The following is a 15,311-nucleotide window of genomic DNA, read 5'->3' on the forward strand; positions in this document are numbered from 1 at the left end:
AAGTTGTGGATAAAATGGGAGAGCAAAATGTGGTTCAAATAGTAACTGACAATGCTGCAAATTATAAAGCGGCTGGGCAAAAGTTGATGGGAAAAAGAAAACATTTGTAGTGGACCCCGTCGTGTGCAGCCCATTGTATTGACTTAATGTTAGAAGACTTTGAAAAAAAAATTGTGTTGCGCAAAGAAACCATTAGCAAGGGTAGAAGAATCACTACATATATTTATACAAGATCATTGCTCATTCACCTTTTGAGAAAATACACAAATGGAAAGGACTTAGTTAGGCCTGCTGCAACTCGATTTGCTACTGCATATCTAACTTTGTCATGTCTTAATGAGCATAGAGTACCACTGATAAATTTGTTTAATTCTCAAGAGTGGAAGAATAGCAAATATTCATCCACTTGAGATGGAAAGGAAGTGGCAGGAAGTGCTATTGACAATAATTTGTGGAAAAATATTGTAACATATCTGAAAGCTGCTGCTCCTCTTGTTAAAGTTCTTCACTTAGTGGACTCAGAAGAGAAGCCAGCTATGGGATTCATATATGAGGCAATGGAAAGTGCAAAGGAAAAGATCAAACAAAATTTTAATAGCGTTAAAAAGAAGTAAGTATTAAATTAAATTGTGTTTAATTTTATTAATTTAATTTTTATGATTTTTATATCTTGATTACTTTTGTAGTTTTGTTGAATGACCCTTTTAATTTATTGATTGTCACAGTTATGAGCTTATATGGAATATAATTGATGAGAGGTGGGAAGCACAGCTACATAGGCCTTTGCATGCAGCAGCATACTATCTTAATCCTCATTTTCATTATAACAGTGATTTTAAACCAAATTATATGATCAAACAAGGATTATATGATTGCTTCTCAAGAATGGTAGAGGATAAAGATGAGCTTAACAAGATTGAGTATCAATTGCCCAACTTTAATCATAAAAAAGGTATGTTTGGGCGTGAAACTGCGCAAGCATTAAGAAAAAAAACTGACTCCGGCAGAATGGTGGGATTCTTATGGAGATGAATGCCCAGAACTTAAAAGAATTGCAATTCGCATTGTTAGCTTATGTTGCAGCTCTTCTGGTTGTGAACGTAATTGGAGCGTTTTTTAGATGGTAAGACACATATAGTTTTTTGTAAAATTTTCAACATAATTTTGCTTGAAGGTTTGCATAATAACAAGTGTTTTTCTATTTTGTTAGATTCATACCAAAAGGAGAAACCGATTGCATCAAAAAAAGATGAATGACTTAGCATTTGTCATGTGCAATTTGAAGCTAACAAGGAAGCAAAGTAATAGAGCTTCTTATTATGACTTTGATGATATTTATTCTGATGATGAATGGATTACTGAAGGAAGAATAGGTGAAAAAGGTGTGGAGGAGGAAGAAGATGATGAGGCTCCTCAACATCATGAGATTAATGAGAACATTGTTAATCCAATATTTGATGTTGACCTAAATGCTGATTTGAACGTTGATAATATTAAGGGAAATTATAATGATGATGATGCTATGGGTGGGGCAAATGAAGATTACAATGGTGAAGGCGAAGAATTTGAAGACAATGAAGATGATGCCAATCCAACATTTGATGATCTTTGTTGAATTTATAATTATTATTTTTAAATTTGATTTTATTTAGTGACTTCATATTTATATAATTTCATATATATTTCTATGTTGGGTATGATGAACTATGAATGCTAATGGATTTAATTTTGATGATTTAGATTTAAAATATAGTTAAACTAAATTGCTATGTATTTTTTGCATTTGAAATATTTAGTTATATATTTTTAATAGTCATTTTTTAATAAAAGTTAAACTCTTATGAGTTTACGATTCCGAGTTTACATTCTCTTTACGAGTTTACTTAAACTCGTGAGTTTGACAACCTAATAGCTATACTCGTTCACAGTGTATGAACAATTACTCAACGGAATACAAATCACAACGTAATCGGGAAACGTTAAGAAATAACAAAAAGATCACTAAGGGCCAGGGGGAAGATTACAGAGCAGAAGTGTCAGAAAGAATGACTCGCACATAATCCACACCCTTCTCTCTCACGTAACGGCCTCTTTATTCTCTCAGCCTCCAAGGTATACGTCTAACACGTGCACTACGACGGTGCGTAATTGCAGATTTGCATGGGCTCGATTTCCATTTTGGTCCAAGCTCGCGTCCCCTGCATGGGCCATAGCATATAAGTTTTCTGATCTTTGTAAACAATGGCTGCAACAAGGTCGCCGCTTACACTCCCTTCTTCAATTACTGTAAAACATTCTTCCATTAATAATGGTAGACGGCAGAACTAACCATCCATTGAGGGTAAAGAATATGATTTACTTGGACTGCCATCTAATGTGCTGATTTCTTACATGAGAAAGCTTATGATCCTAAATGCTCTGCTTGCGTGAAATTAAAACCGGCAGAAACAGAGCATCTTAGCTGCTCTCTCTCTCTTGTCTCTTCTTGTTTTGTTGATCATAAATCTTGGTTCTTGCCTTTATGGATCCAAAAACACTCATACTAAGGGTGTAAACGTACAGCAGGCTCTTTCATGCAAAGTCGTGGCATGGTGAACCTTTTCACATTGGCAAATGAAAATCACACGGAAATTCCTCTTCCGTGAATAATGCTCTATCTTTCTAATTTGCTCTTTGCCCTTTCGCTTTTTGTTATTAGCTTTATTCTACATGCGAAATGAAAGACATTCTGATATATGACTACTCATGAAATGTTTCAGTTTTTTATTTTTAATATTTTACAAAGAACATAAATTGTTTTTTTGTTTTTTTGGGGAAACATCATATATAAACAATAGAAAATACTTCTCGTTCCATTTAAAACTTAAGAATCAAAAGGAAAATAATAATAACAATAATGAGAAGGGAAGAAGATGGGAAGATGCGGTTGTAGCGTTAGAGGTCCAACCGAGTGAAAGCTTTGCTTTACTTCATTTAGCAGAAGCCACGGACACGCCTGCAGAAGCATTGGGCAGGAATATGGATATGCCATTTCTGAAACTGCTATCCTATTTTCTGCTTCTTTCCTCCTTTGATCTGGCTTCTTCTGAAGTCCACATCGCTGCTTGCTTTGACCACAACTGCACAATTAATAAAAACTTCACTTCCAATAGCCCCTACCAGTTCAACCTTAACACTCTCTTCGGTATCTTGTATGAAAAGGCCGCCGGCGGTGATACTCCCGAATTCTTCAACACCAGCTCTGCCAACGTATATGGAGAGTTCATGTGCCGAGGTGACGTCCCCATTCAGGTCTGTCGAGATTGCGTTCAGGACGCCATAAATCGAATGGCCTCAGAGTGTCCCTACAACAAAGAGGCAGTCATCTGGTACGACCAGTGCTCCCTCCGCTATTCCGACCGTTCTTTCTTCTCCACCCTCGATCAACTGCCGACAGTTAGCAGAGCGTTGTTAACTAGCTGTCTCCGTAAACCAATGTCAACACAATGCGGCGAGATTCTACCCCCTCCAAACCCAGATGCATACACAGAATTAAATAAGACGTTGAATGATGCGGTGGTGGAGGCGGCGACGCCAGGTGCCAAGGAATTTGCGACAAAGGAAGCAAACTTTAGTGGGGGATCGCTGTACACTCTTGTACAGTGCACGCCGAATCTGTCCCGACAATTCTGTAGCGAGTGCCTATATGGCATCATGAATCTTCTTGTTTCAAAAGAAAATGCTTTACACGGAGGAACAATTCAGAATCTGATCTGCAATTTGAGATTCGGAGAAGACCGATTTTATTACAAGGGCGACCAGCCTCCCTCCACGGCATCTGAAGGTGATGTCATTAGTTTCCTTTTTAACTTTTCTCTGCACGGCATCAAAACAAAAACAGGGAGAAGAAGACGAGGAGAAAGGGATTCCCCTCACGTTTTTTAATTTTCAATTTAGTATTCATGTGTTTTTTTTCTTTTAATCAAGTTTTTAATTTAATTTTCTTTATTCGTTAATTCTTGTACAAAAACTAAAAATGTTAATACAATAAAGTCATAAGAACTAATATTACTTAAAAAAAGTAAATTTAGATGATTTAATTAAGAGAAAAAATATATAGATATCAAATTACAAATTAAAAGAAAGTGTAAATACCAATATGATTTTCCTTTCCTCTTTTAGGGAATGCATGGTAACTATTATTATTGAGACTCCATGAAAAGATATTGAAAAGCTTTTCCGTATGTTTTTTCTGTCGCCGTGTCACGCGTTCTTTTTAATCTCACATTTCAACATTAAAGCAATAAATTTTAATATTTTATTTTTTCATAAAAATTGCATAATTCATTACCCACGATAATTTGGTGTTTTTGGGGGCATTATGTTTGCTTAATATTCCTCTAATTCCTAATATAAGACCTAATTAAAGAGTTAATGTTAATTTTATATATAAGACCTTATCAATTTTTTTTTCAAATTAACTCTATTGATATTTTTTCAACAATAAGTAAGTAGAATGGGAGGGAGGGAGGGAGGGAATTAAGAAAGATATTTAAACTATTTTAAAAAAATCTACGATGTAGAGTTCAAAACGTTGTTTACTCTTGCACAATGTACTCTAAACCTGTCCAGCCAAGACTGCAGAAAATGTCCACAAGGTGCTTTGCAAAATATCATGTCATGTTGTTCTGCAAAGAAAGGACGATAGGTCATGAATCCTAGCTGCAACTTGAGGTTTGAATCGTACAGATTTTATAATGACAGTAAAAATGTTGTTTTGGTGCCACCTGCGTATGCCCCAGACGATACAGGTTCCCCAGGAAATCCAGGTAAAGTAATTGCGATCTAATCATTTTTCTTACAAAGATATAGTTCACTAAATATAAATTGGTATTCTTGATTGGCTCTCAATTTTGTGCTCACAAATCTTCTCCATTTCTTGTCTATGGAATGTACACACCCATTTAATTTACTCAGGAGAAGATAATGACCACTCACGAACAGTTATAATAGCGGTGGTGTCCGTTACTGTTGGCTCAATCATGCTCCTTTGTTTCGGCTACTATTACTGGCAGAGAAAAAGGAGCAAGAGCTGTAAGGAGATTCTGAAGAAAAACTGTATGTAGGCTTTTTTTTCCCCTTGAAAAAACAAGAAAGAAAACTCAGTCAGCTGCGAGAAAAACTATGTTGTTGTAGTGTACTTACCTTGAAATGTACATATATCTATAGTTGGAAGTGAATTTAAGGAGCTGTGCTAGAGTCATTACAGTTCAATTTGGCAACAATTGAAGCTGCAACAGATAAGTTCTCAACTGAAAATAGAATAGGCAAAGGTGGATTTGGAGAAGTCTTCGAGGTAACTTAATTATGCGATCAAATCAACGTGTGTGCTTGTGTATATCATTACTTGCATGTATTTCCCACTCCCTCATTATCTGATTATTTATGATTTCAGGGCATTCTTCCCGATGGCAGCAAAATTGCTGTAAAAAGATTGTCAGAAAATTCTAGTCAGGGCTTATTAGAATTCAAGAATGAGGTTTTATTAATTGCCAAACTTCAACATAGCAACCTGGTGGCACTATTAGGATTTTGCCTGAAAGACAAAGAAAAAAATACTTGTTTATGAATATGTTCCCAACAAGAGTCTGGATTTCTTTTTATTTGGTTTGTTTCTTCTAACCAAACTCATCTTACCATTTTTTCAATTTTTTATTCATATACTACCTTCGGTCATAATTATAAAATCGTGTTTGTAGACTACAAATGAGGTCTTATAATTAGGACAAAAAATAATATTATCCATTCTTTCATTACTCTTGGAGGTGAAAATATCTGTCATTCAATTTAATACTCACAAAGTAATTTAATTATGAATAGGTTCACAAAAGCCAAGAAGGTTAAATTGGCTTGAGCGCTATAAAATTATAGGAGGAATTGCTTGAGGAATTCTTTATCTCGATGAACACTCATGTCTTAAAGTAATACATCGAGATCTCAAACCTAACAACATATTGTTAGATGATGAGATGAATTCAAAAATTTTTGATTTTGGCATGATAAGAATGGTTGGTATTAATGAAACAAGAGGAAACACAAATAGAATTGTTGGAACATTGTAAGTTCTCTCTCTTTTTGTTCTATTTTTGTCTTTCTCTGGAGGTACTTGTGTACCTTGCACGTGTACTTTGCTGCTGAATTTAAATATTGGCACAAGATTTTGCTCAAATCGATTGGTGCTAATATTCTAACATATATTGATATATTTATTTGTTATTTTATGTATTTATTGTAGGGGTCATATGTCTCCAGAATATATTAAGTTTGGACTATTTTCGGAGAAATTAGATGTTTTCAGTTTTGGGGTGATGGTTTTAGAAATTATTATTGGAAAGAAGAATATAAATTCTCATCATGAATATCCTGAATCTCAATATAGTGATGGACTATTAAGTAATGTGAGTATGAAACTTTCAATATTTCTCAAATAATCATCTCATACCTTTCATCGTGGTCATCTTTATAAGCATCAACGCAGTCATTGGAGCTTATGTTAACAATATTCTATAATCAAATTAATAGCAGGGCCCTCTTTTGAATTAATGATTTGACATAATGGCAGGCTTGGAAGCATTGGAGGGACGAAAAATTGATAGAGATGTTGGATCCAAATCTGACAGAAGCTGGGTCACACAGTGAAATAATCAAATGCATCCATATCAACTTGTTGTGTGTTCAAGGAAATCCAGAATCAGGCCTTTCATGAATGAAGTTGTTCAATATCTAAGTAATGATTCGATTGAATTACCAATTCCTCAAGAACCAGCATTCTTCATACATAGTCAAATGGAACCTGTAGCAACCACTATAGAAATGGAGGGTCAGTTTGCCAACCACAATCAATATTCCATCAATGAAATGTCGAAGAGTACACTATTTCCTCGTTAGATCGGAGTAGATCAGACTTCAACTTTTGTTTTTCTCTACTCTGGGAACTGATGGTTTGTATTTTATTTTTAAAACATGCGTGCAATAACAATATAGATTTGATCATTTCAGATTTGGATTTGTTTTTGGCCCCTTTTTTCTTCTGCCGTCCATTAAGAGGCTCTATCTCTGTATTTAATTTGTGCAATCCTTTTATCTCGTAGATACCAAGCAGAGCATCTGCATTTAAGAAAAAGCAGAAATAAAAGGATTTTACTGGTGAGGAAAAAATTCACTCAACGAGACTTCATTTGTAGAGCATGATTCTTTACTCACAAATCAATAGGTAAGCTCCATTTGACAATGCAAAAAAAAAAAAAATTGCTCTGGAAGTGACAACTGAGTTAAATAATTGCTGTAATATAAAACAATTGTAGCCAGGCACAAAGGCTTTGCATTTAGATTTTCTTGGATACAAAGCAACCCGACGATGTACTAATCACTCCATTATATGATCTGAATTCAATATTTATCCTTGAATCCTATATCTCTAACAACTTTTACTCCCCCACCGATTACAAGCCTGTAACTATTAAGTCTAGCTAATTATTTTAATCATCGCCCTTTTATTGGAAAATATATTATTGAATAATAATATCAACATTACCATTTATGTTGAATCTCGTCATTTGGGTACAATAACATAAAAATACTTGTTCTCTGATTAACAAGGTACCAAATTGAGTCTTGGTGGCAAGGACAAGATGAAATAAAAGCCTCGTACTACCGAGGATAGAATTCACTTATAGACATTTCATTAATTGATTCTTTACTGTCGGTATTAAGCTCCATTTGGCCCTCCAGAAAGAAAGCAGGTTCTTGGGGAAATGGCAATTGAATTGAATCATTGCTAAGATATGAAACAACTGTAGCCATAGAAGGCCTTGCTTCTGGATTTTCTTGAACACATAACAACCCGATTTGGATGCACTTGTTCACTTCATTCAACGATTCAGATTCATTTAGATTTGAATCCAGTATCTCTAAGATCTTTTCTTCCTTCCATTGATTCCAAGCCTGCAACAATTCAGTGGACTTAGCTATTTTAATCACCACCCTATAAATATCTCACACAATATTGTTAAAATAATCTCTTCCAAATCTGAGACAATTACATAAGAAATATTAGTGTAATAAACGCATTACAATAATTAACTTACATAGTTTAGGAGGCCATGAGATTGATCAGGAGAACTTGTGATCTTCTTTCCACTAATAACTTCTAATACTATCACTCCAAAGCTAAAAGCATCTGATTTTTCAGAATATTGTCCAAACATTGCATATTCTGGAGACATATAACCACTGGTAAAAAAATATCAATCAGAGCTCTTTTTCTTATAGCTAACAAGCAACACAATTGGACATTTTAAATGGGGAAAAAAAATGAAAGACGAACTTTTATGTGGGCTTATCATAGAAGCTTATTTTTGTTTATTCAGCCATACCATGATATAGAGGTAAAAGAGTTTGAAGGAAATCTTATAACTTACTATGTTCCAACAATTTTATTTGTACTTCCTTCGATGTCATTGAATCCAACCATCCTAGCCATGCCAAAATCTGAAATTTTTGGATTCATTTCATCATCTAGCAAAATATTACTGGGTTTGAGATCACGATGTATAATTTTGACTCGAGAATAGTCATGAAGGTAAAGAATTCCTCTAGCAACTCCTCCAATAATTTTGTGACGTTCCTCCCAATTTAACACTTTGCTTTCTTGAGAACCTATACATATATAAAGCTATCGTTAATGACTAGACTGACAAATTAAAGAAAGATAATTGAAAACAAGTAATTAACTTTAGCATATATGAGATAGCGGAATTCAAATGTTAATAACACGCATGTATATAAATTTCGATTGAGTTAAAATGAGTTTAGAAGAGTCTAACCAAAAAGGAAGTAATCAAGACTTCTGTTGGGAACATATTCATAAATGAGAATTTTCTCTTGCTCTTCTATGCAAAATCCTAGCAGGGCCACCAGATTTCTATGCTGGAGCGTGGCTATTAGCAAAACTTCATTCTTAAATTCTTCTGCTCCCTGGCCAGAACTTTTTGAAAGTCTTTTTACCGCTATCTCTTGGCCATTTGAAAGAATGCCCTGAAGTCATAGTTGATTAAATTAAACTGGAAAAACAATATAACCAATACTATAAATATCATCATATTTACACATCGATAGCATTTCTCACCTTGTAAACTTCTCCAAATCCACCCCGACCTAAACTAGTTTGCTTTGAAAACTTATTTGTCGCTGCTTCAATCGTAGCCAAACTGAATTGCAGAGGCTCTAAAGTGTTGCTTTCGCTTCCAACTAGACAAATAAACCAAGATATTAAAGCATACGAGAAGTATCGCCACTCTCCAACTAGCTAGCCAAACTGTGTGGGTAGTGAAGAGATGGAATGAAAATTACTTACAGTACTTTCGCATGAGAAAAGCCATACGTATCTTCTTTATCTGATTCTTTGATAAATAGTAGGCGAAGCATAAAAGTATCATAGCACCAACAGGAGAAGCCACAGCTATCAAAATAGTCCTCAATCGCCTTTTCCTTTTTACTGTATATAGAATATTTCCACGTCTCAATGTCACTCCTTATCACCGTGTCTCTAAATAATTAGCGTATATATTGAAGCTAGAGCTAAAAGCCATTTGAGTCTTTATTAACCTCCAAGCAAGTCAATTTTTTGAGTCATGTGTAAACCGAATCTAATATGAATCACTTGAAGTACACCAAACTGGTGTTGGCGGAACACCAAGACGCAAAATCGGCAAAAGCGAAGTTGTTTCTGCATTTCGCATTCGCATATGATTCTCTTCACACATGATTCCAAATTGAGTTGCAGGGACCGGCTTTTCGTTGATATAAAATTTATTAAGTAATTTAAATGTTAAAATATTCAAAATAAGATTATTACTTTCAGGGAAAAAAAATGCTTCCTTATAAATTTTCGTCTTCCTCCCTTGATGTTTTAAAACATCTCAAATGCATATTTTTCAGAAAAAATACGTTTAAACTTCTTAATAAGTTTCGGGTCTTTATTTTATGAACAAAAAGATATACTATTTAATTTCTACCTTTTACTTCCATAAAAAATTAAAATTATTTCTTTTACTTCTTTGACTGCGTCCTCAATCTATATACACGTATCTGTCATATACCGAAAAGCAATCTATAAGAAACTAAATTGTTAATTGGTCATGAGCATGAGACTTTTGAAAACAAAATTTTATAATTAGACGGAAAGTATATATGTTTTTGTAAATGATATTTATAATGATTCATAGGGGTGAAGAGATTCACGGTTCCTCGGGTCCGCATTAGGCGCTCATCCTGGTGCTCAGCAGTCAAACGGTGTCGCATCATACGCGAAGTGACACGCTGAAATGATTTCCCTCTCCATCCCACCCCAAGTCCCCAATCCCCCCGGCGGTAATTACTCTTTCTTTTTATTATTATTTCTTTATTTTAATTTCAAAATCATATTTAGACCAAAATGAGGCCTTCTAAAATATTTCTAAAAAAAAAAAATGAACAATACAGTTTGATTCTCCATAATTCTTACATAGGTCAAGATGCATGTTAAAATATTTTCTGCGTTGCATTTAGTATTACTCTAAAGCATTTTCTAAGTAACATCCATTTTTTGAAATATTTTTTATGTAGCATTCGGTATTTCTAACTAATTTTTGATTTATTTAACACCCTAAAATATATTTTCAATCGTATTAAGAATTTAAGGAGGCTAAATTTTTTATTTTTATTTAGGACAATACTTACATCTAGATTTTTATATTTATTATGTGAAGTTTTCCAATCCCACATGATCATGTATTATATTATTAAAATATTAACATTTAATTACAAAGTCATATGAAACAAAAAAGAACATATAGCTATATATGATTGGAGAACTTAGGATAATAGATATAAGGAACTTGATATAAGTTTTTTTTCTTTTATTTAGTACACCTGGATATTTGATTTTACTTGAAATATTTTGTTTGATCAAAGTTATATTATACTACTAAAAGATATTTTAAGGTGTTATTTGAACTACAAATTAATTTAAAATACTGGTACTTAACAAGTATTTCAGGATGCATCTTAACTTGTGTAAGAACTACAGGTCGTGTTAGTTAACATTTTTTGTAAGATGTTGTAGAAGGTTTAAGTTTAATCTAAATATAATTTTATAGTACATGTAGTTTATATATGTGTTGATTTTTAAAAATAATTGCTATGTTTGAATTCTTTAATCACAAAGATAATTAAATAAAAAAAGTGAGTGACTTGAAAAAAAAAAAAAAGAAAAGAAGAAAAGGAAAGGGCAGTGACTAAAGCCTAAGAGGAGAAAAGTGGGGAGGGGCATCAATTTTCTCGCGGATGGAGAGGGAAATCCCTTCAGCGTTTCCCTGTGTCGATGATGCGACACCGTTTGACCGCTCAGCGCCAGGAACTCATCGATTGGATGAGCATCTAATGCGGACTCACGATTGCTCTGCTTTCATGTCATGTTTTGAAATAACTATTTTGGTCCCAAAATCAGCGTGTATAATTAATCTTTTTCATGAATAGATTTACTGTAATTTACTTAATTAGAAAAAAGAAATCAGAAAAGCATGTAATTATGGAGCTTACCAGGATTTGGAGGAGAAAGTAGAGCCGGAGGAGGCGACAGCGTTACTGGCGGAACAGGCGTAGAAGAATTAAAGAACCGATACAACTCATAACGAGCGAGGCAACTTGGATATACCACTCTTCCTCCGATCTTCCCATCACAACACCATCTAAAGTCCCCAATCACTCCGCTCAGACACCTTCTGCAATCCGCCGACGAAAGGTCCGGCGTGCACTGAACCAGAACGTACAGAGTTTGAAACTCTACCGCCACCGCATTCATCTTAAACTTCTTCTTCATCACAGCAGACTTGGAAGCCTCATCCGCCGACTGGTTCATAATAAACGTCAATACGTTCATGAATCCTGACTGATTCGAGACATTGTTAGGGTTCAACATTCGGAGTCTAGGCCTCGTATTGACGGTGGAGAAGAAGTTGCGATCGGAATAGCGAACCAAGCACAGGTCGCGCCAGGTTACGGCCTCCTTCGAAAATGGGCACACGGAACCTACCTCTAGGGTTGAGTCAGCTACGCACTGGCGGCATACGTCTTGGTTGCCGACGTCACCCCGGCACATGAAGAGGCCGTATACGGTCTCGCCGCCGCGGCCAACGGTGGTGTTGTAGAATTTGAGGTTGGCGGTTTTGTTGGAAGTTAAGGAAGAAAAGAAAGTTTTGAGGTTAGAGTCGAAGGTACTATTGGCAGTGAAATTACCGCGGGTGGAGCACTGAGGGTAAAGCTCATTACGACCTATGACTTGAGCAGAAGAAGAATTGAGGAGGAAGCCGATGAAGAAGAAGAGTGACAAAATTATAATGTTGAAGGTCATGGCAATTAAGGGTGAATGGTATGTTATTGATGGCGTTTGAGATGAGGATAATACTTTATAGTTTGAATTTAATTTTGTGATGAAGTGAATTTTGATGGCAAGTGGCCCGCCGGAGGAACAGGGGCATCGTAATGGCAGCGAAAGGGGGTCAGTTTAACCGATGATGACACAGACAAGGTTGACGCAACTCAGTGGCCAAGTCAAGCTTGTCAGGTTTTTTTTCCATCATCTCGGTAGGAAATATGAGTGTTCCAAAATTTTCTACAGTTTGTGTTTTAACTTAACATCGAGAAAATTTTTTTTAGATAATCTATAGCTATCAATTTCAGCCAAGCACACAAAGAGAAATTTTTTAATTAATACTCCCAAAGATCATTAAAATACCGCCAACATCCTTTTTTTTTTTTTTAAACCAGCTACTTCACTTGCTCGTGTCATTCTGCTGATCCAAATGATATTATAGGGATGGATTTTATTATAGGACTTCTCAAGAAATTTAATACAAATCTAACATAAAGAATTGTGAAATTACACTGCAAGCCAAAATTAAAAAAGAAGACTAAATTTAGAATATGCAATTTTTGTATAATTTTACAATATTTTTTTTCATATTTAGCAAGTTACCATGTTCTTTTTCGTAAATATCTGAGCTATTGAACACTTTTAACCAAATTTCCCAGTTTCTGCCGAATAAGTTCTTGCACATCATACTAAAAGGGTGTTTGGATAAAACCAAATCATGGTTTGGAGAATAGTTTCTGGGAAAAAAGTGATTTTTGAGAATAAATTTTGAAAGAATTCTGAAAAAGTAATTTTGATAAAATGAGAATATTTGGATAATTGTTGTCAAAAGTACTTTTTTATATATAAAAATTACTAGAAAAGACATAAGTTTAAATGATAATTACATAAAAGATATATTTTAATATGTGTTTATTTGAAGTAATAAATTTGTTAATAATATTTATTTTGTCAACATAATAAATAAGACATAAATAATGTAAATAATAAATAATTAATGTGTATATGTATTTATAAAATAATTAAATATGTTTTCAGGAAAATGATTTATTTTGCCAATAAAAAATATTATTATTTCTTAAAGATTTTAAACATAAAATTCCATAATTTTTTTCACAAAATTAAATAACCACACGGGAAAATTCCATATTAATTGTCATACAATGGCTCCACGACGTGAGCAGGCTATTAATTGAGATAGGGAGACTGAAGAAAAATGGGGCTGAGACTGCGACAGGCGTGAAAAACTGATAATTATGAGATTTGTTAGATATTTTCGGCATGCCATGCTTACTAAAAAAATCATGCAAATCAAATAAATTACTAAATTTTTAATATTCTTTTTATTTAAATATTTTTCTATAATTAAAACAAAATAAGAGGAAAGTATATATATTTTTATTCTTAAAATATCCATCGCTCTATTTTAACGATGATGCCAACAAGATACCTAAGCATCATAAATCGTAATGCTTTTCAATCCGCCACAACAATTTATTAATTGATTTTAAATGTTTCTATTCTTTTTTGACCAAATAAAATGTTTCCATTCAAAACTTTTATTTCAATAAAAACTCGTAATAAACCAAAAGCGATATTTTTCACCTACTTATTTTTCCTTGAACTCTTTATACATTATATTATATCATAGAAAAATCCAAGAAAACCATCCTATCATACCCAGTTTTTACCGTTTCATTAATGGTTTATTACAAATTGATATTGTCTTCATACGTATTTAATTAATTCATATTATAAAGATGTAATTCATTATATTCTCTATCTTTTAATGATACAATTTTTTTGTTGATTTTCCAAACATAAGACCCAATATTCATTCATAATATTGAAATAGTTACATTAATATATGTTCATTTTCATCTGATAATTTTTTAAATGTAGAAAAATTCTTATTTTCCCAACTATTTATCTACACAACTTTGTTAATTAAAGCAGTTGACCTCAAAAATCTTTTTGAGAATGGTCCAAAGCCAATTCAGCTTACCAGCAAATGAAATAGCAAAGCTAGTGCGGAATTATATAGTCCATCCAAAAAGAAGGCTCCAAAATTTGTTATCTGCATAAATTCATTAATTAAAGCGTATATACACCGCAATTGACCTTAAAAGTCTTCCGAGAATGCTCCAAAGCCTGTCCAACTTGATCCGATGGTCCGTCCTCAAGTTTTTGATTTTGAGAAATAAAATTAAAATGAAAAATGTTGTTTTCAATGACATATATAATGAGCAATATTAATTAGTTAGTGACACATCCTAAGGTATCATCCAAAGAGAAGACTCCAAGACTCGTCGTCTACACGACATTATTAATTATATTGACGCGCACATACATGGTACGCATCTGCCTACAAGATATTTTGATGAGAAGGCTCCAAATAAAACCAATTCAGCTAGACCCGCAATTGAAATTAAATAATATAGCATAATATTATAGTCCATCCTCAGTTTTTCTTTTAAATTTTGAGAAATTAATTAAATGAAAGTGTTGTTTTCGATAACAGATAATGAGCAACGTTAGTTTATTGCGCTTCCTAATGTGTCATCCAAGAAGAAGGCTCCAAAAGGCGTCATCCGGTACTAGTTTTTTTTTTTTTGGGGTCAAAATTCGGTACTAGTTTGCACAGTGTAGGTATCCTTGGCACCTAATTCGTTGATTAAACAAACTATACATTAATTATAAACTTACTTACGGGTAACTTTCTTGATAGTGACTCTGCCGAATTATATATAAGCAATAATCTAATTAGGGATAATTAATATACAAGTCCATATAATTTCAGTCGATTTTTAATCAAGTCCTTATAATTGTTTTTCTTCTTATCAAGTCCTCATACTTTCGT

The 15,311-nt window shown here is 33.8% G+C and overlaps 3 protein-coding genes across 3 annotated transcripts; 2 read left to right on the forward strand and 1 right to left on the reverse strand.

Moving 5' to 3' along the window:
• Positions 1-3,018: 3,018 nt before the first annotated feature.
• On the forward strand, positions 3,019-3,924 carry LOC114744510 (putative cysteine-rich receptor-like protein kinase 23). The gene has a single exon (XM_028932684.1). It carries the CDS (start codon positions 3,019-3,021, stop codon positions 3,922-3,924), a length of 906 nt encoding a protein of 301 aa, XP_028788517.1.
• A 747-nt stretch (positions 3,925-4,671) lies between these two features.
• On the forward strand, positions 4,672-5,237 carry LOC114744511 (cysteine-rich receptor-like protein kinase 27). The gene is made up of 3 exons (XM_028932685.1): positions 4,672-4,808; positions 4,957-5,097; positions 5,209-5,237. The coding sequence occupies exons 1-3, from the start codon at positions 4,691-4,693 to the stop codon at positions 5,235-5,237; spliced, it is 288 nt and encodes a 95-aa protein (XP_028788518.1). The 5' UTR covers positions 4,672-4,690.
• Positions 5,238-7,512: 2,275 nt separating this feature from the next.
• Positions 7,513-12,615, reverse strand: LOC114744540 (cysteine-rich receptor-like protein kinase 10). Its single transcript, XM_028932711.1, has 7 exons — positions 11,620-12,615; positions 9,395-9,535; positions 9,167-9,288; positions 8,865-9,075; positions 8,460-8,697; positions 8,127-8,271; positions 7,513-7,983 (listed from the first exon to the last, which is right to left on the reverse strand). The coding sequence occupies exons 1-7, from the start codon at positions 12,428-12,430 to the stop codon at positions 7,690-7,692; spliced, it is 1,962 nt and encodes a 653-aa protein (XP_028788544.1). The 5' UTR covers positions 12,431-12,615; the 3' UTR covers positions 7,513-7,689.
• Between the last annotated feature and the right edge of the window lie 2,696 nt (positions 12,616-15,311).

Source organism: Neltuma alba, unplaced genomic scaffold (assembly GCF_004799145.2).
Source record: "Neltuma alba isolate B1F8T4 unplaced genomic scaffold, ASM479914v2 tig00004377_pilon, whole genome shotgun sequence".
Lineage (NCBI taxonomy): Eukaryota > Viridiplantae > Streptophyta > Magnoliopsida > Fabales > Fabaceae > Neltuma > Neltuma alba.